At 39.7% G+C, this 20557-nt stretch overlaps 1 protein-coding gene across 3 annotated transcripts in view; it reads left to right on the forward strand.

Annotated features, from left to right (window-relative positions):
* TRIT1 (tRNA isopentenyltransferase 1) overlaps positions 1-20557 on the forward strand; it is a 106716-nt gene that overhangs the window by 55850 nt on the left and 30309 nt on the right. For all 3 annotated transcript variants that reach the window (XM_053707305.1, XM_053707307.1, XM_053707308.1), the window contains 4 exons: positions 12903-13045; positions 18580-18691; positions 19113-19225; positions 19454-19531. In XM_053707305.1, coding sequence (XP_053563280.1) covers positions 12903-13045; positions 18580-18691; positions 19113-19225; positions 19454-19531 — 446 coding nt within the window. The remainder of the gene's footprint in view (positions 1-12902; positions 13046-18579; positions 18692-19112; positions 19226-19453; positions 19532-20557) is intronic.

A 20557-nucleotide genomic window follows, 5' to 3' on the forward strand; every position in this document is an offset into this window, starting at 1 on the left:
ACTCAGGATGTTCAACATTCCTTATTTTCAGACAGTCAGTTTCATATTTGGGATAATGCATTTGAATCAATTTTTTTCTTACCTTAAAATTTGACTCTTTCTTCTGTTATGTGTGATCAGTCCACGGGTCATCATTACTTCTGGGATATAACTCCTCCCCAACAGGAAATGCAAGAGGATTCACCCAGCAGAGCTGCATATAGCTCCTCCCCTCTACGTCAGTCCCAGTCATTCTCTTGCACCCAACGACTAGATAGGATGTGTGAGAGGACTATGGTGATTATACTTAGTTTTTATGACTTCAATCAAAAGTTTGTTATTTTAAAATAGCACCGGAGCGTGTTATTACTTCTCTGGCAGAGTTTGAGGAAGAATCTGACAGAGATTTTTTACTATGATTTTAACCGGAGTCGTTAAGATCATATTGCTGTTCTCGACCATCTGAGGGAGGTAAAGGCTTCAGATCAGGGGACAGCGGGCAGATGAATCTGCATTGAGGTATGTGGCAGTTTTTATTTTCTGAATGGAATTGATGAGAAAAGCCTGCCATACCGTTAAAATGACATGTATGTATACACTTTAGTATTCTGGGGATGGTATTTCACCGGAACTACTCTGTTAAAGGTCACTAATCCTTTTAATAACTATTCTCATGTTAAACGTTTTTTGCTGGAATGTAGAATCGTTTACATTGCTGAGGTACTGTGTGAATAAATATTTGGGCATTATTTTCCACTTGGCAGTTTTTTGCTTTAATTGTGACAGTTTCGTTTCTCTTCACTGCTGTGTGGGAGAGGGAGGGGCCGTTTTTGGCGCTCTTTGCTACGCATCAAAAAATTCCAGTCAGTTACTTTTATATTTCCTGCATGATCCGGTTCATCTCTGACAGATCTCAGGGGTCTTCAAACTTCTTTGAAGGGAGGTAAATTCTCTCAGCAGAGCTGTGAGAATTCTTATAGTGACTGTGAATAAAAACGTTGTTTTGTTTTTCTTATGTACAAATTTAATTAGTGTTGTTTTTTACTAATGGGAACAAACCTTTGCTAAAAGTTGTGTTGTTTTAAAGTTTGATGCTATAACTGTTTTTCAGTTCAATATTTCAACTGTCATTTAATCGTTAGTACCTCTTTGAGGCACAGTGCGTTTTTTTGCTAAAAAAGATTATAACCAAGTTGTAAGTTTTTTTGCTAGTGTGTTAAACATGTCTGACTCAGAGGAAGATATCTGTGTCATTTGTTCCAATGCCAAGGTGGAGCCCAATAGAAATTTATGTACTAACTGTATTGATGCTACTTTAAATAAAAGTCAATCTGTACAATGTGAACAAATTTCACCAAACAGCGAGGGGAGAGTTATGCCGACTAACTCGCCTCACGCGGCAGTACCTGCATCTCCCGCCCGGGAGGTGCGTGATATTTTGGCGCCTAGTACATCTGGGCGGCCATTACAGATAACATTACAAGATATGGCTACTGTTATGACTGAAGTTTTGTCTAAATTACCAGAACTAAGAGGCAAGCGTGATCACTCTGGGGTGAGAACAGAGTGCGCTGACAATGCTAGGGCCATGTCTGATACTGCGTCACAGCTCGCAGAGCATGAGGACGGAGAGCTTCATTCTGTGGGTGACGGTTCTGATCCAAACAGATTGGACTCAGATATTTCAAATTTTAAATTTAAATTGGAGAACCTCCGTGTACTACTAGGGGAGGTCTTAGCAGCTCTCAACGATTGTAACACCGTTGCAATACCAGAGAAACTGTGTAGGTTGGATAAATACTTTGCGGTACCGGCGAGTACTGACGTTTTTCCTATACCTAAGAGACTAACTGAAATTGTTACTAAGGAGTGGGATAGACCCGGTGTGCCGTTCTCACCCCCTCCAATATTTAGAAAGATGTTTCCAATAGACGCCACCACTCGGGACTTATGGCAAACGGTCCCCCAAGGTGGAGGGAGCAGTTTCTACTTTAGCTAAGCGTACCACTATCCCGGTGGAGGATAGCTGTGCTTTCTCAGATCCAATGGATAAAAAATTAGAGGGTTACCTTAAGAAAATGTTTGTTCAACAAGGTTTTATATTACAAACCCCTTGCATGTATCGCGCCGATTACGGCTGCGGCAGCATTTTGGATTGAGTCGCTTGAAGAGAACCTTAGTTCCTCTACGCTAGACGACATTACGGACAGGCTTAGAGTCCTTAAACTAGCTAATTCTTTCATTTCGGAGGCCGTAGTACATTTAACCAAACTTACGGCTAAGAACTCAGGATTCGCCATACAGGCACGCAGGGCGCTGTGGCTAAAATCCTGGTCAGCTGATGTTACTTCTAAGTCCAAATTACTTAATATACCTTTCAAGGGGCAGTCCTTATTCGGGCCCGGTTTGAAAGAAATTATCGCTGACATTACGGGAGGTAAGGGCCACGCCCTACCTCAAGACAAGGCCAAAGCTAAGGCTAGACAGTCTAATTTTCGTCCCTTTCGGAATTTCAAAACAGGAGCAGCATCAACCTCCACTGCACCAAAACAGGAAGGAGCTGTTGCTCGTTACAGGCAAGGCTGGAAGCCTAACCAGGCCTGGAACAAGAGCAAGCAGGCCAGGAAACCTGCTGCTGCCCCAAAGACAGCATGAACCGAGAGCCCCCGATCCGGGACCGGATCTAGTAGGGGGCAGACTCTCTCTCTTCGCCCAGGCCTGGGCAAGAGATGTTCAGGATCCCTGGGCACTAGAAATCATATCTCAGGGATACCTTCTAGACTTCAAATTATCTCCCCCAAGAGGGAGATTTCATCTGTCAAGGTTGTCAACAAACCAGATAAAGAAAGAAGCGTTTCTACGCTGCGTACAAGATCTGTTAACAATGGGAGTGATCCATCCGGTTCCGCGGTCGGAACAAGGACAAGGGTTCTACTCAAACCTGTTTGTGGTTCCCAAAAAAAGAGGGAACTTTCAGGCCAATCTTAGATTTAAAGACTCTAAACAAATTCCTAAGAGTTCCATCGTTCAAAATGGAAACTATTCGGACGATCTTACCCATGATCCAAGAGGGTCAGTACATGACCACAGTGGATTTAAAGGATGCTTACCTTCACATACCGATCCACAAAGATCATCACCGGTATCTAAGGTTTGCCTTCTTAGACAGGCACTACCAGTTTGTAGCTCTTCCATTCGGATTGGCTACGGCTCCAAGAATCTTCACAAAGGTTCTGGGTGCCCTTCTAGCGGTACTAAGACCGCGAGGGATTTCGGTAGCTCCGTACCTAGACGACATTCTAATACAAGCTTCAAGCTTTCAAACTGCCAAGTCTCATACAGAGTTAGTTCTGGCATTTCTAAGGTCGCATGGATGGAAAGTGAACGAAAAGAAGAGTTCTCTCTTTCCTCTCACAAGGGTTCCATTCTTGGGGACTCTTATAGATTCTGTAGAAATGAAGATTTACCTGACAGAAGACAGGTTAACAAAGCTTCAAAATGCATGCCGCGTCCTTCATTCCATTCAACACCCGTCAGTAGCTCAATGCATGGAGGTGATCGGCTTAATGGTAGCGGCAATGGACATAGTACCTTTTGCACGCCTACACCTCAGACCGCTGCAATTATGCATGCTAAGTCAGTGGAATGGGGATTACTCAGATTTGTCCCCTACTCTGAATCTGAATCAAGAGACCAGAAATTCTCTTCTATGGTGGCTTTATCGGCCACACCTGTCCAGGGGGATGCCATTCAGCAGGCCAGACTGGACAATTGTAACAACAGACGCCAGCCTACTAGGTTGGGGCGCTGTCTGGAATTCTCTGAAGGCTCAGGGACTATGGAATCAGGAGGAGAGTCTCCTTCCAATAAACATTCTGGAATTGAGAGCAGTTCTCAATGCCCTTCTGGCTTGGCCCCAGTTAATAACTCGGGGGTTCATCAGGTTTCAGTCGGACAACATCACGACTGTAGCTTACATCAACCATCAGGGAGGGACAAGAAGCTCCCTAGCAATGATGGAAGTATCAAAGATAATTCGCTGGGCAGAGTCTCACTCTTGCCACCTGTCAGCAATCCACATCCCGGGAGTGGAGAACTGGGAGGCGGATTTCTTGAGTCGCCAGACTTTTCATCCGGGGGAGTGGGAACTTCATCCGGAGGTCTTTGCCCAAATACTTCGACGTTGGGGCAAACCAGAGATAGATCTCATGGCGTCTCGCCAGAACGCCAAACTTCCTCGCTACGGGTCCAGATCCAGGGATCCGGGAGCAGTCCTGATAGATGCTTTGACAGCACCTTGGAACTTCAGGATGGCTTATGTGTTTCCACCCTTCCCGCTGCTTCCTCGATTGATTGCCAAAATCAAACAGGAGAGAGCATCAGTAATTCTAATAGCACCTGCTTGGCCACGCAGGACTTGGTATGCAGATCTAGTGGACATGTCATCCTGTCCGCCTTGGTCTCTACCTCTAAGACAGGACCTTCTGATACAGGGTCCATTCAAACATCAAAATCTAACTTCTCTGAAGCTGACTGCTTGGAAATTGAACGCTTGATTTTATCAAAACGTGGTTTTTCTGAGTCGGTTATTGATACCCTGATTCAGGCTAGGAAGCCTGTGACCAGAAGGATTTACCATAAAATATGGCGGAAATACCTATACTGGTGCGAATCCAAAGGTTACTCCTGGAGTAAGGTTAGGATCGCTAGGATATTGTCTTTTCTACAAGAAGGTTTAGAAAAGGGTTTATCAGCTAGTTCATTAAAGGGACAGATTTCAGCTCTGTCCATCTTGTTACACAGACGTCTGTCAGAAAATCCAGACGTCCAGTCCTTTTGTCAGGCTTTAGCTAGGATCAAGCCTGTGTTTAAAGCTGTTGCTCCACCATGGAGTTTAAACTTAGTTCTTAACGTTTTACAGGGTGTTCCGTTTGAACCCCTTCATTCCATTGATATAAAAATGTTATCTTGGAAAGTTCTGTTTTTAATGGCTATTTCCTCGGCTCGAAGAGTCTCTGAGTTATCAGCCTTACATTGTGATTCCCCTTATCTGATTTTTCACTCAGACAAGGTAGTTCTGCGTACTAAACCTGGGTTCTTACCTAAGGTAGTCACTAACAGGAACATCAATCAAGAGATTGTTGTCCCATCCTTGTGTCCAAATCCTTCTTCAAAGAAGGAACGTCTTTTACACAATCTGGATGTAGTTCGTGCCCTCAAGTTCTACTTGCAGGCAACTAAAGATTTTCGCCAAACTTCTTCCTTGTTTGTCGTTTACTCTGGACAGAGGAGAGGTCAAAAAGCTTCTGCTACCTCTCTCTCTTTTTGGCTTCGTAGCATAATACGTTTAGCCTATGAGACTGCTGGACAGCAGCCTCCTGAAAGAATTACAGCTCACTCCACTAGAGCTGTGGCTTCCACTTGGGCCTTTAAGAATGAGGCCTCTGTTGAACAGATTTGCAAGGCTGCAACTTGGTCTTCGCTTCATACTTTTTCCAAATTTTACAAATTTGACACTTTTGCTTCTTCGGAGGCTATTTTTGGGAGAAAGGTTCTTCAGGCAGTGGTTCCTTCTGTATAATGAGCCTGCCTATCCCTCCCGTCATCCGTGTACTTTTGCTTTGGTATTGGTATCCCAGAAGTAATGATGACCCGTGGACTGATCACACATAACAGAAGAAAACATAATTTATGCTTACCTGATAAATTCCTTTCTTCTGTTGTGTGATCAGTCCACGGCCACGCCCTGTTTTAAGGCAGGTAAATATCTTTTAAATTATACTCCAGTCACCACTTCACCCTTGGTTACTCCTTTCTCGTTGATTCTTGGTCGAATGACTGGGACTGACGTAGAGGGGAGGAGCTATATGCAGCTCTGCTGGGTGAATCCTCTTGCATTTCCTGTTGGGGAGGAGTTATATCCCAGAAGTAATGATGACCCGTGGACTGATCACACAACAGAAGAAAGGAATTTATCAGGTAAGCATAAATTATGTTTTTTTTCCCTGTGGGCTGTTAGGCTCGCGGGGGCTGAAAATGCTTCATTTTATTGCGTCATTCTTGGCGCTGACTTTTTTGGCGCAAAAAATCTTTTCCGTTTCCTGTGTCATACGTGTCGCCAGAAGTTGCGTCATTTTTTTGACGTCCTTTTGCGCCAAAAATGTCGGCGTTCCGGATGTGGCGTCATTTTTGGCGCCAAAAAGCATTTAGGCGCCAAATAATGTGGGCGTCTTATTTGGCGCCAAAAAATATGGGCGTCGCTTTTGTCTCCACATTATTTCAGTCTCATTTTTTCTTTGCTTCTGGTTACTAGAAGTTACCTAGGAGTTGGCACTGATTGGCTAAAATGCAAGTCTGTCAAAAGAACTGAAATAAGGGTGCAGTTTGCAGAGGCTTAGATACAAGGTAATCAGTGTATCATTATAACTATGTTGGTTATGCAAAACTGGTGAATGGATAATAAAGGGATTATCAATCTTTTTAAACAACAAACATGCTGGTGTTGACTGTCCCTTTAAGTCAGGATTTTCTTTTTGGAATTTGGGGCATATATTTGCTGTCTGCAAGGCCTATTTTTGAAACAGTCTTGGGGTTATGAAAACCTTTTCTCTATATTTTTATACACATGCTCTCTTGTCTAGCTGCTAAAAAATTTTTGATCAGGATTTTTGCCAGCTTAAATGTTTGTCATCCAGCAATTTTACCTGTATTGTCACTATTGGTTGTGAATTAAATTGCCCCCCCCTTAAAAGTAGAAATCTGTATATCTTTTACAGCATTTTAATTTTAAAGGAACATGTATTTATTAAGAGAATTTTATGATTAAACAAATTCCTTTTCTGATGTGTTTGACAATGTGTTCAATCCATTAGAATGAATTGGGGTTGCACTCCCACTTTGGACAAATAATATCATATTATACCAGTGGTTGGATCATGCAGATGTATTTTAAAACATAGATTTTGACATTAGATTAGAACCATTGGCCCTACAAGTCTGCCCAAAGTTTTTTTAAAAATGTAAACTTATCTAGCTTGTAGGATAGTCTAATGCTTATCCCAGGCATTCTTAGGCTTTTTTTTTTGGTTTGAGTTCAGGCATACAAAGAATATACAATAAGCAAACAAACAAGGAAAATTAAATGTTAAAGGGACAGTATACACAAATTTTAATTTAACTGCATGTAATAGAAACTACTATAAAGAACAATATGCACAGATACTGATATAAAAATCCAGTATAAAGCCGTTTAAAAACGTACTTAGATGCTCCTAGTTTAGCTCTGTTTAAAAGGTAGCTGGAACACCCACTGCAAGTGGGAAATAAGACACCCCCCACCTTCCTTTGCATATGAAAAGACCCTTTACACAAACACAAGCAAGCTGGAGTAGGTATACGTCAGTATTCTCCTAAAACTTTGGGGCTTGGTTAGGAGTCTGAAAATCAGAGCAGTGTTATTTAAAAATAAGCAAAACTATCCATTTAAAAAAAAACAAAAAAAAAACTGCATGGGCTATATAAATGTATCATCTACAAAACATTTATGCAAAGAAAAATCTAGTGTATGTCCCTTTAAGTACTCCACATTTAGTTAACATAGAGATGGCACTAATCTCAAAGCATTCTTGTTGCATATTAAAGTTCAAAAGATGCAGTGCTCAATGTTCATTAAGTATGCCAGTCTACCTATAAACCTTCTAGGAGGCCACTCTTGAACCTCAAATATTTAAGGGGGAGGAGTAATAATATAAGGTATCTTAATGTGAAGACACCACTTATGGGTCTCATCTTGTAAACCTCAGTTTTATTAGGTTAGCATAACATCAACAAAGTATCTTAAAGGATAGTGTGTGTGTGTGTGTATGTATGTATGTGTGTATTTATATATATATATATATATATATATAGCAAGTACCAGCACTATGGAAAATGGTATCCCAGAGAAAAGTGATCACCAGTCTTTGTACTGCAAATACAGTCCTCCTGTGTGTATTAGGCACAATCAGTTCCTTGATATGGAGGCAAAAATGAAATCCAGGTTTACTTGCAGCCTAATCCCCAAACGGAGGCATCCAAAACGGATTCCCAGCGAAATCTAAGACAAACAGAAGAGGAAAGGGCACACAGATAACCGGATCCTATCTGATGTATGTAAAATTCCACAAAAAACAGAGAAGAAACCCGCAAAAATTTTCACTCGCTTGTATAAACCTCAACAAATATGAGGTATGATGACAGCAGGGAGGCTAATCGTAGCCCAGAGAATCCTCTCCATGTGTGTCCCTGTATTCCTCCAAACAGAAGATGAACAGTTATGGAAAAAAACCGCTGACTCCCCGGGTCCTGTGAAGAGCTTGGATTCAAAGGAGAAAGTACCAATCCTAAAGAACTTATTATAAAGTCAGGATGTGTATGTGGCTTTAATGAGAACATACTGCAGCACAGGGAGAAATGAGTCTGGAAGCCAGCAGGTGATGTAAGTATTGTCCAGTTCAGCACAGGAGATTGTTTTAGTTACCTGGAGTGAGTACCACGCCGAGAGTTACGATCATGACTCCGGCCGTAGCTGATGACGTTAGCGGGTAACCACTAGTGTCATTGCACCGAGGAGGACAAATACCGATGGCTAGCAGGATTTCCTGTAGCGGTAGTGAGGAGTGTGTTCACCTCTTCTTCCAAAAGGTATTTGCCTAAAAGCAGCAAGTCTTACTAGATACACTGTGGAATGCCAAAGGAATAAACCAAGTTATGGACCGTAGGTAGGTTAAGTCCCAAAATTTATATGGTTAGCGTTATTGCTCCAGGAGCACAGGATACAATTCACGGCTTGGTAATTTTCCTTGTTTGTTTGTGCTACGAATTGCATCCTGTGTTCCTGGAGCAATAACGCTAACCATATACATTTTGGACTTAACCTACCTAAGGTCTATAACTTGGATTACATTCTCAGTAAAGCCACATACACATGCTGACTTTATAATAAGTTCTTTAGGATGGTACTTTCTCCTTTGAATCCAAGCTCTTCACAGGACCGGGGAAGTCAGCGGTTTTCTCCATAACGGTTCATCTTCTGTTTGGAGGAATACAGGGACACACATGGAGAGGATTCTCTGGGCTACAATTAGCCTCCCTGCTGTCATCATACCTCATATTTGTTGAGGTTTATACAAGCGAGTGAAAATTTTTGCTTGGATTCAAAGGAGAAAGTACCAATCCTAAAGAACTTATTATAAAGTCAGGATGTGTATGTGGCTTTACTGTGAACGTAATCCAAGTTATAGACCGTAGGTAGGTTAAGTCCCAAAATTTATATGGTTAGTGTTATTGCTCCAGGAACACAGGATGCAGTTCGTAGTACAAACAAACAAGGAAAATTACCAAGCCGGGAATTGTATCCTGTGTTCCTGGAGCAATAACGCTAACCATATAAATTTTGGGACTTAACCTACCTACGGTCCATAACTTGGTTTATTCCTTTGGCATTCCACAGTGTATCTAGTAAGACTTGCTGCTTTTAGGCAAATTACCTTTTGGAAGAAGAGGTGAACACACTCCTCACTGCCGCTACAGGAAATCCTGCTAGCTATCAGTATTTGTCCTCCTCGGTGCAGTGAGACTAGTGGTTACCCGCTAACGTCATCAGCTACGGCCGGAGTCATGATCGTAACTCTCGGCGTGGTACTCACTCCAGGTAACAATCTCTGAACTGGACAATACTTACATCACCTGCTGGCTTCCTGACTCATTTCTCCCTGTGCTGCAGTATGTTCTCATTAAAGCCACATACACATCCTGACTTTATAATAAATTCTTTAGGATTGGTACTTTCTCCTTTGAATCCAAGCTCTTCACAGGACCCGGGGAGTCAGCGGTTTTCTCTAATGGTTCATCTTCTGTTTGGAGGAATACAGGGACACACACAGAGGATTCTCTGGGCTACGATTAGCCTCCCTGCTGTCATCAATCTCTCCTCCTTGGAGTCTTAATTTGGTTTTGAAGGCTTTACAGGCTCCTCCGTTTGAGCCTATGCATTCTTTGGACATTAAACTACTTTTTAGGAAAGTGTTGTTCATTTTGGCCATCTCTTCTGCTAGAAGAGTTTCCGAATTATCTGCTCTTTCTTGTCAATCTCCTTTTCTGATTTTCCATCAGGATAAGGCCATTTTGCGGACTTCATTTAAATCTCTACCTAAGGTTGTGAATTCTAACAACATTAATAGAGAAATTGCTGTCCCTTCTTTGTGTCCTAATCTTAAGAATTCTTTGGAGAGATCCTTACATTCTTTAGATGTGGTAAGAGCTTTGAAATATTATGTTGAAGCTACTAAAGATTTCAGGAAGACTTCTAGTTTATTTTTTTTAGTTTTCATTCGTGGGCTTTTAAGAATGAAGCTTCAGTTGATCAGATTTGCAAAGCAGCAACTTGGTCTTCTTTGCACACGTTTACTAAATTCTACCGTTTTTGATGTATTTGCTTCTTCTGAAGCAGTTTTTGGTAGAAAAGTTCTTCAGGCAGCTGTTTCAGTTTGATTCCCCTGTTTTTTTCTTTTTTCATTTATGAGAATAAACTTATATTTTGGGTTGTGGATTAATTTTTTTTCAGCAGAAAATGGCTGTTATTATTTTATCCCTCCCTCTCTAGTGACTCTTCTGTGGAGTTCCATATCTTGGGTATTACTATCCCATACGCCACTAGCTCATGGACTTTTGCCAATTACATGAAAGAAAACATAATTTATGTAAGAACTTACCTGATAAATTTATTTCTTTCATATTGTCAAGAGTCCATGAGACCCAGCCTTTTTATGGTGGTTATGATTTTTTGTATAAAGCACAATTATTTCCAAATTCCTTTGTTGATGCTTTTTACTCCTTTCTTTTTCACCCCACTACTTGGCTATTCGTTAAACTGAATTGTGGGTGTGGTGAGGGGTGTATTTATAGGCATTTTGAGGTTTGAGAAACTTTGCCCCTCCTGGTAGGATTGTATATCCCATACGTCACTAGCTCGTGGACTCTTGCCAATATGAAAGAAATTAATTTATCAGGTAAGTTCTTACATAAATTATGTTTTTCTAATGTAAGCATGTGTGTTTTCTCTATTGCTTTATTATGTGTTGCTCTAATATTTCCAAAGATTTGCTGAATTTGCATTTAGTACCGCTTCTTTTTATATTTTTAGCCAATCAGTGCTGACTCATAAGTAACTCCATGGGTGTGAGCACAATGGTTTTTTTTTTTATATGTACACATGAACTAGTGCTGTCTAGCTTCGGAAAAACTGTCAAAATGCAGCTTATAAATTGGCATATGAGCCTACCTAGGTTTAGCTTTCAACAAAGAATAAAGGCAACAAAGTAGCAGTTCCAGTATCAAAATGATCCAAGGAGAGAAACAGTATGGTTAAAACGTCCATTTTTAGAATTAGAATACATCTTTTTAAAAGAGCAGAAAGGGCACAGCAACCAGGTTCTGCCTCTTCCTTTAGATACTGGAACCGCTACTTTTGTTGCCTTCATTTTGGATATTCCTAATAAAGTGTTGAGAGCCTCCAGCGCTTTCAGTGAATCTTCTGAATCCCTGGAAGTCATCACCTGTTATACAAGGTAAGTCCCGGCAGAAGAAGGGCAAGACATGCAATTATCTTTCAATTGTAGGACATTATTTAATAGCTAGCTTTGTGATAGCCGCTACGGGTGGAACTCAGAGTAAATTATCGTGACAGGAAGCTCTACATTTATATTTACAAGTGGTTTTATTCTATTGGTCTGTGAATAAATTGGTTGCAATTTCAACAAAGAATAGCAAGAAAACAAAGTAAGTTTAATGATAAAAGTTAACTAAAATTGCTTGCCCTATCTGAATCATGAAAGTTTAATTTTGACTAGACTTTCCCTTTTAATAACGAATAAAAATAAGTCTAATTTTCATTCACACATTTTTTAAAACTTTCCTTATTATAATTTTTTTAGCACTATTAAGCATCTATCCTCCGCCCATCGCTGATCATCAATTTTTTCTTTTAATCTTTCAATTAATGACGCAATAAGGTGTCCATTTAGGTGCCCATCGCTAGCTACAATATACCCATTTTACTAACTACACATGCGCTTTTCTGTTGGGACAATCTGTCAATACTTGCATGCGCTTTGCAAAATGGGAACCCCCTGCTTACGTTACTAAGTGCCGAGACTCAATCTTGTGTAGGGGGTCTTCTAAATAGCGCAGCTCTTACTGAAATGTATTATTGCGCAGCACAACCATGGGCTCTCATTTGTACTATACGACAAGTAAAAAATGAATCTCGTGGTTTACATCGAAGTTGATAGAGATCGATTGCGCATTCATCCCTATGTAGAGAGCGGGTGGGACAGCTTTCTACTTCTTACTGTCTAAACCAGGATACATGAGGGGGCGGAGGAACAAGTGGAGCTAGGTAAAAAAAATATATATTAAAATAAAAGAAAACTATTTTTTTTTTTAAACGTTTTTTAATTATATTAACAGGCTGTCATTAAATGTGTTGTAAAATGTATACATTTACCATCACTTTAATAATATCTGATGAGTTGCATGGCTTCTGTGTGCAGTGTATGAAGGCATACATGCTAGTGAGACTAAGTATCAGATGTTTAGAGCTAGCCTGGTGAGCATGTGTATGCCATGTATTTCTCAATGAGCAGTGGCTATGTAGTTGCTGAGCCTGTCTGTTTACATACTTCCTATCAAGCAGTAGCTTGTTCCTTGTAACAAGTATAAGAAGTCTCTGTACCTCTCCCACTCCTGAGGCTTCTGAGAGTGGTTTGTATACTCTGTCTTGATCAAGGCCAAGTGGGAGCTATTTGACATGGGTAGCTGTCAATGCAATCTACACCATATAGAGGGCCTCCTGCTAGTCTAGTGATAATGTGTATGTCACACAGGAGTCTGCAAGTGTATGAGGAATCTGGTATCACCCACTCTGAGCACCTGAAGAGGCAACAGCTAGAAGAAGGAGGGGGTCCCCTTGGGGGTGCACTGAGGTACCACAATCCCTGCATCTTATGGTTGCACGCAGAGCAAGAAGGTATGCGAGAATATGAACATACAACCATGCCTCCAATAACAACAATAGATAACCAACTAACATAATACATTTTAATTGCTGGAAGTAGAAGAGGTAATCTCTTCATAAGAGCACATCTCAATAGACGTGACTGTTTCCAGCACTGTGTGTGTTATATATGTCTAATACGTGATAAAATCACAGTGGAGGGGGCGCAGAATGGTATACAATTCAGATGGTAGTTATTGATAACCCTTAAAGACAATTTAAAAATTAAACAAACTAATGTTATCTTATGAGGTAAAAAATATATCAATATAAGGTTATATAAATCCCTTTTGGAGTATACAGGAAAGAAAATGTCTCTTTTTACAAATAAGTTGATAGCTGAGCGGCGGCTGCCTCCTCTCAACCGGATGATCCAGGCAAGAACTAGGAGAAATAAAAAACAGAGGGGCGCCTCATGTGTGGTATAGTCTGATTGAAGACATAAGAAAAAGCAACAGAATAGCCAAATGAGTACTCACATACTCCACGAGCACACTCATGTGCTGGTAGGGGCAGGCTGTAGATTTAGATGGGTGTGACAGCTCACCCTTTCAAGGATACTTCCAATACTGTAGTTCTGCAACAGGTGTAAAACAAACAGAGAGCACTATATGTGCAGACCATTAAGGATGATACATAAAAATGTGCTTTATAGTATAAAGTGGGTACTCACATACTCCCAAAGCACACCAATGTGCTGGTAGATACTGGCTGCAGATTCAGGCAGGTGTGGCAGCTCACCCAAACAAACGATCTTTTGGTATTGATGCAGTGAAAACAAAGGCAGGTTTAATGCTTCTTAGTAGCTGTGCACTTAGTAAACAAAAAATTAAAAACAACACTAGGGTTCTTATACAAAGTGGATTACAGGGTCACCCAGTTGGCCCCAATGATTGCAACGCGTTTCTCGGTTGGCAAACCGTTTCATCAGGCATATCATAATCATTCCTACCTCTGCCTTTTATACCCTACAAACAAACAATTGTGTCCATTCTAATGGTGTGTTCCTAATTGATTCTCACCTGTGTGAGCTATCAGGTGTCTCTGAGGCTAATTGGTTGTTTACTAGAAAAAATATACTTTGCAACTAAAAAATTGACTTTGCAAAATAAAAAATTGAAATATTCACCCTTTTGTGTATACCAAGTTGTGCATTCATGTGTTACATGTAGAAGAAAAGAAAAAAAGGAAAAAAAGAAAAAATGTGTAGTAAAATAATAAATATATTCCAGTTATGTTACCAATCAATAATATGGCAATCCCTTTTCTGCTAATGCACACAGAAAAATCGCAAAGGGCAGCTGCATAAAAGGCTGCTGTCTATGTGTTTTTTTGGCATTTTTATTTCAATAACAAACTGAATATAAAATATAAATATAATATAAAAGTATGTTATAATATTCACCCTTTTGTGTATACCAAGTTGTGCATTCATGTGTTACATGTAGAAGAAAAGAAAAAGAAAAAATGTGTAGTAAAATAATATATATATTCCAGTTATGTTACCAATCAATAATATGGCAATCCCTTGCAGATGGAACAGATTGAGTTTTTGGACATCTGTCTAGGGTGGAATGAGATGGGGGATGTTGTGTCTTCCACCTATTTTAAAGAAGTAGATAGCAATAATTTTTTACATTTTGCAAGCAATCATCTTAATAGCTGGAAGACCAACATCCCCTATAGTCAATTTAGACGTATAAGAAGAAACTGTAGTACGCTCACCCTCTATGAACAACAATCAGAAGTCCTTTTTAATAGGTTTAAAGAAAAGGGTTATCCTATTACATTAATAGAAGATAGCTTCTTAAGAGCAAAAAATGAGGACAGAAGCACTATCCTCTCCGCAAAATTGGAAGACCCCTTTAACGAGATAATACTCACCTTAAAGACCCTCTTTTTATTACCCAATTTAACTCCAAACATAGTCTTATTAAAAAAACTTTAAATAAACATTGGCCAATACTTCTCAAAGACCCCATTCTAAAGAATAATATCAAAAATACCCCACGAGTAGTGTTTCGAAGAGCACCAACTCTCAAGCAAAAACTGGCACCAAGTAAAATAGTAATATCTAAAAGAAACCATATACACAATGGTACATCATATATTGATAGGAAAGCAAAACCAGGAGCTTATAGATGCAATAAGTCAAGATGCCATATGTGCAGCTTCATTACTCATGGACACACCTCTGTCAAATGTCACACAACAGGAGAAATATTTCCCATTAAAAATAGGATTGATTGTAGTACTGAGTATGTTATCTATGTCCTCACCTGCAGATTTGGCCTGCAATATTTGGGCCGCACTTGCAGGAGGATACGTACCAGATGGAGTGAGCATTTAAGAAACATAAAAAAAACAATCACTTAAACATAGCATATCGCTCCACAGCACTGTTCAGCATCAAGGACACCATCATACTTTTTGCATCACTCCACTGGAATTCATCCCTTCCAAAATGGGAACCAATAGATATACTCGTTTGCGCCAGAGGGAGACATACTGGATCTTCAAGTTCCAGTCTTTGTTTCCCTCTGGCCTTAACAAAGTATTAGATTTGGCAGCCTTTTAGAAGGCACCACCATCTTCTATTATTCAGCTATCCGGTCATATATCACCCCCCTTATCTTATCCCTAAGAGTATGGGTCTTAACATTATCCACCCATAGATCCAAATAGCACTATTCTCTATCCATCAATTAGTCTTAATATATCAGTGACCCTCCATTAGGGCCTTTGTAATCATAACTTACATTACACTACATTCTATAATCTTCAAAATAATGTAGTGTAGTGTAGAACTGTGTTTCTTTCATATAATTAGCAAGAGTCCATGAGCTAGTGACGTATGGGATATACATTCCTACCAGGAGGGGCAAAGTTTCCCAAACCTCAAAATGCCTATAAATACACCCCTCACCACACCCACAAATCAGTTTTTACAAACTTTGCCTCCCTTGAAGGTGGTGAAGTAAGTTAAGATTGTTGCATTCTTTGGATGTAGTTAGAGCTTTGAAATATTATGTTGAAGCTACTAAGGATTTCTGAAAGACTTCTAGTCTATTTGTTATCTTTTCCGGTTCTAGGAAAGGTCAGAAGGCTTCTGCCGTTTCTTTGGCATCTTGGTTAAAATCTTTGATTCATCATGCTTATGTTGAGTCGGGTAAAACTCCGCCTCAAAGGATTACAGCTCATTCTACTAGGTCAGTTTCTACTTCCTGGGCGTTTAGGAATGAAGCTTCGGTTGATCAGATTTGCAAAGCAGCCACTTGGTCTTCTTTGCATACTTTTACTAAATTCTACCATTTTGATGTGTTTTCTTCTTCTGAAGCAGTTTTTGGTAGAAAAGTACTTCAGGCAGCTGTTTCAGTTTGATTCTTCTGCTTATAATTTCAGTTTTTTTCATTATAAGATTAAAACTTTATTTTGGGGTGTGGATTATTTTTTCAGCGGAATTAGCTGTCTTTATTTTTCCCTCCCTCTCTAGTGACTCTTGCGTGGAAGCTCCACATCTTGGGTATTTATTATCCCATACGTCACTAGCTCATGGACTCTTGCTAATTACATGAAAGAAAACATAATTTATGTAAGAACTTACCTGATAAATTCATTTCTTTCATATTAGCAAGAGTCCATGAGGCCCACCCTTTTTTGTGGTGGTTATGATTTTTTTGTATAAAGCACAATTATTCCAATTCCTTATTTTTTTATGCTTTCGCACTTTTTTCTTATCACCCCACTTCTTGGCTATTCGTTAAACTGATTTGTGGGTGTGGTGAGGGGTGTATTTATAGGCATTTTGAGGTTTGGGAAACTTTGCCCCTCCTGGTAGGAATGTATATCCCATACATCACTAGCTCATGGACTCTTGCTAATATGAAAGAAATTAATTTATCAGGTAAGTTCTTACATAAATTATGTTTTTTGCAGTTCTGAGCAAAATTGGCTTTGTTAAGCACATAGACACACACACATAGGATTTGCTCTTATTTCTTTTTTCTTTTTATCTTTTTTCTTTTAGGCCCATATCAATGGTCATATATTAATATTAATGTAACCTTTTTAGGGCACTGACTCTACAGAAGACACTACTTACAGTATTATCACAGTTCCACTTCCACTGTTTTTTTTTTTGTTTTTTTTTCACACTGCTGCACAAGTGACTATTTAAAGACTTCTGACTAAACTGCTCACGTTCTATATCCCACGATAGGACAAGATCGCACATTTGCTGTCCAACCTACTAAAAATATTATAACATACTAAGAAGTTTATATTCAGTTTGTTATTGAAATAAAAATGCCAAAAAAACACATATAGACAGCAGCCTTTTATGCAGCTGCCCTTTGCAATTTTTCTGTGTGCATTAGCAGAAAAGGGATTGCCATATTATTGATTGGTAACATAACTGGAATATATTTATTATTTTACTACACATTTTTTCTTTTTTTCCTTTTTTTCTTCTACATGTAACACATGAATGCACAACTTGGTATACACAAAAGGGTGAATATTTAAATTTTTTATTTTGCAAAGTCAATTTTTTAGTTGCAAAGTATATTTTTTCTAGTAAACAACCAATTAGCCTCAGAGACACCTGATAGCTCACACAGGTGAGAATCAATTAGGAACACACCCCTTAGAATGGACACAATTGTTTGTAGGGTATAAAAGGCAGAGGTAGGAATGATTATGATATGCCTGATGAAACGGTTTGCCAACCGAGAAACGCGTTGCAATCATTGGGGCCAACTGGGTGACCATGTAATCCACTTTGTATAACAACCCTGGTGTTGTTTTTAAATTTTTGTTTTTAATAAATATTTGCAAATTTTTACTTTTGGAGTGGATCTCATTTCCTACCATCTGCCTGCAATCACTACTAAGTGCACAGCTACTAAGAAGCATTAAACCTGCCTTTGTTTTCACTGCATCAATACCAAAAGATAGTTTGTTTGGGTGAGCTGCCACACCTGCCTGAATCTGCAGCCAGTATCTACCAGCACATTGGTGTGCTTTGGGAGTATGTGAGTACACACTTTATAATATAAAGCACATTTTTATGTATCATCCTTAATGGTCTGCACATATAGTGCTCTCTGTTTGTTTTACACCTGTTGCAGAACTACAGTATTGGAAGTATCCTTGAACGGGTGAGCTGTCACACCCATCTAAATCTACAGCCTGCCCCTACCAGCACATGAGTGTGCTTGTGGAGTATGTGAGTACTCATTTGGCTATTCTGTTGCTTTTTCTTATGTCTTCAATCAGACTATACCACACATGAGGCGCCCCTCTGTTTTTTATTTCTCCTGTTATATATGTCTGTCTGTTACAGAAGTGCATGTAAGCATATCAATGCTATTTCATTTGTAAAAACACTGTTATTTGTGGGGAGTTTTGCTTTTATGTGTGAGAACTGAGCATCATGGGTGTGTTAGTTCTACTGTTGTGTTTGTGTTTAAACAAAACATGTTCTTATAACTTCTATTGTTTTTAAGCTCTCAATACTCGTCTAAGCTCTAGAGTAGATGAGATGTTGGATCATGGTCTGATTGAAGAACTCCAAGATTTTCACAAGCGCTATAATGAGAAAATGATTGCCCATTCACGGTAAGAGATAAGGTAGAAAATACTGTGCAAATAGAGTATTTTCAGAAGTAAATAATTGGTGTATGTGAACCTGTTAGCTGATGATGGTGGCTTTATGTCACCAGTTAGGTTGTGAAGATGAGTGTGTATTGAATAAGATGAAGGGTGGGATAATAAAATGTATCAGTTGTGTAAATAAGGTTAGCCATTTGTGATGCATTTAATGCCTCTAGCCTAGGGGTGCCTGATGAATTCAACAACTAAGGCCAGGATGTCTGTAAGAGTACCACAATTACATAGCTTAGCACAGCAGTAGAGGAGGGGTGTGCAAGTAGTTTGGGGGGTTTGGATAATGAAACGGTGTGGACGATGGCCAATAAAATTAAAAATCTCCAGGGTGTAAAGGTGTAGCTAAGTTATGGAGGTCTGCACTTATTTCTAGGCAGGATTACCAGCATGGCATCTTCCAGTCAATTGGCTTTAAGGAGTTTCATGAATATTTAGTGTTTGAGGACAACTGTGCCCTGGACACAAGAGAGGACTTGCTGAAAAAAGGTGAGTACAGATAAACAATATATTTGCAAAGTGTCATTAAATGAACCAGTGAGTAACACAATTATAGCAAATGAGGAAGAAACCCACAATGCCCGTTATGCTGCATTCAGTATTGCTACCTTGCTAAGAGAGAACTGTTTAAGAAATTGATTATCTGCCATTCAAAAGATGACTATATACACCAATGGGTGACTGTATCATGTGTTTCTAACTGCATTTTTTCTATAGGTATTGAGGCACTGAAACAAAGAACACAGAAATATGCACGGAAACAGAACAAATGGGTGCGAAACCGATTCCTGAAACGTATGTTGCACTGACTGTATACATCCTGGCATTCTGTCCCACACCTACTAGTTTATTTTGTGTGATCAGAAGAGCAGTTAAACAAATCACTTGTTTTTTTCCGTGCCTGGCATAGAGCAGCAGGGAGAAGAGAGTATCCTCTGTCCTCCCTCAACACAAACTCATTATCTCCATGTCTGCTGAGCTTCAGCTTGTGTTCTGAACACTATCTGTTGTTATTTCAGAGGAATCCTGTCTCCTCCTCCTCCTGCTTTCTGTTCCCTTTCCACACCCCTTTTCCCTTTTGGACTGCATCCAGATTCAGCAGCTGGAACGCGAGTTTTGAGCTGCAGTGAGTGTCACCAGACAGGTGTTTAGCCTGCATGAACTGTCTCACATTTAAGCAGCAGCAGGTGTAAGGCAGGTGCAGCTTCTTCCTGCATCCTCTGTCTAGGTCCCCATATCAAGAAGAGGCACGTATTGTAGTTGGTGTCTGATGTCTAAACACAGTTTATAAACTGTGTGTGTGTATATATGTATGTATGTATATGTATATATATATATATATATATATATATATATATATATATATATATATATATATATATATATATATATATATATATATATATATATATATATATATATATATATATATATATATATATATATATACACACATACACGGGTGGGGTCAGCACTCTCAGGCCGGACCGGGTGAGGGTGCACAGGCTTATGTAATCTCCCCAAACATATACAAAACATGGGTGGGGTCAGCACTCTCAGGCCGGACCGGGTACACATCCTATGACCCTGTAACATGCACAGCCCTGGGTGCAAAACGGCACTCTCAACAGTGCAGCTTCTTGAGAGTGCACCCTCCATTTTTTCACAGTTGTTTGATTGTGAGCCTGCATTGTGTGGCTGTTTAGGGACCCATGTTTTTGGAAGAGACCTTGACGTGGGCTTTTCCCATTTGGCCAGATGCGGTAACTAACTCTTCAATTGCTGCTTTTTATCTTAGTTGAGAGCTTGTGAGTGAGTGCT

Source organism: Bombina bombina, chromosome 3 (genome assembly GCF_027579735.1).
Source record: "Bombina bombina isolate aBomBom1 chromosome 3, aBomBom1.pri, whole genome shotgun sequence".
NCBI classification, from domain to species: domain Eukaryota; kingdom Metazoa; phylum Chordata; class Amphibia; order Anura; family Bombinatoridae; genus Bombina; species Bombina bombina.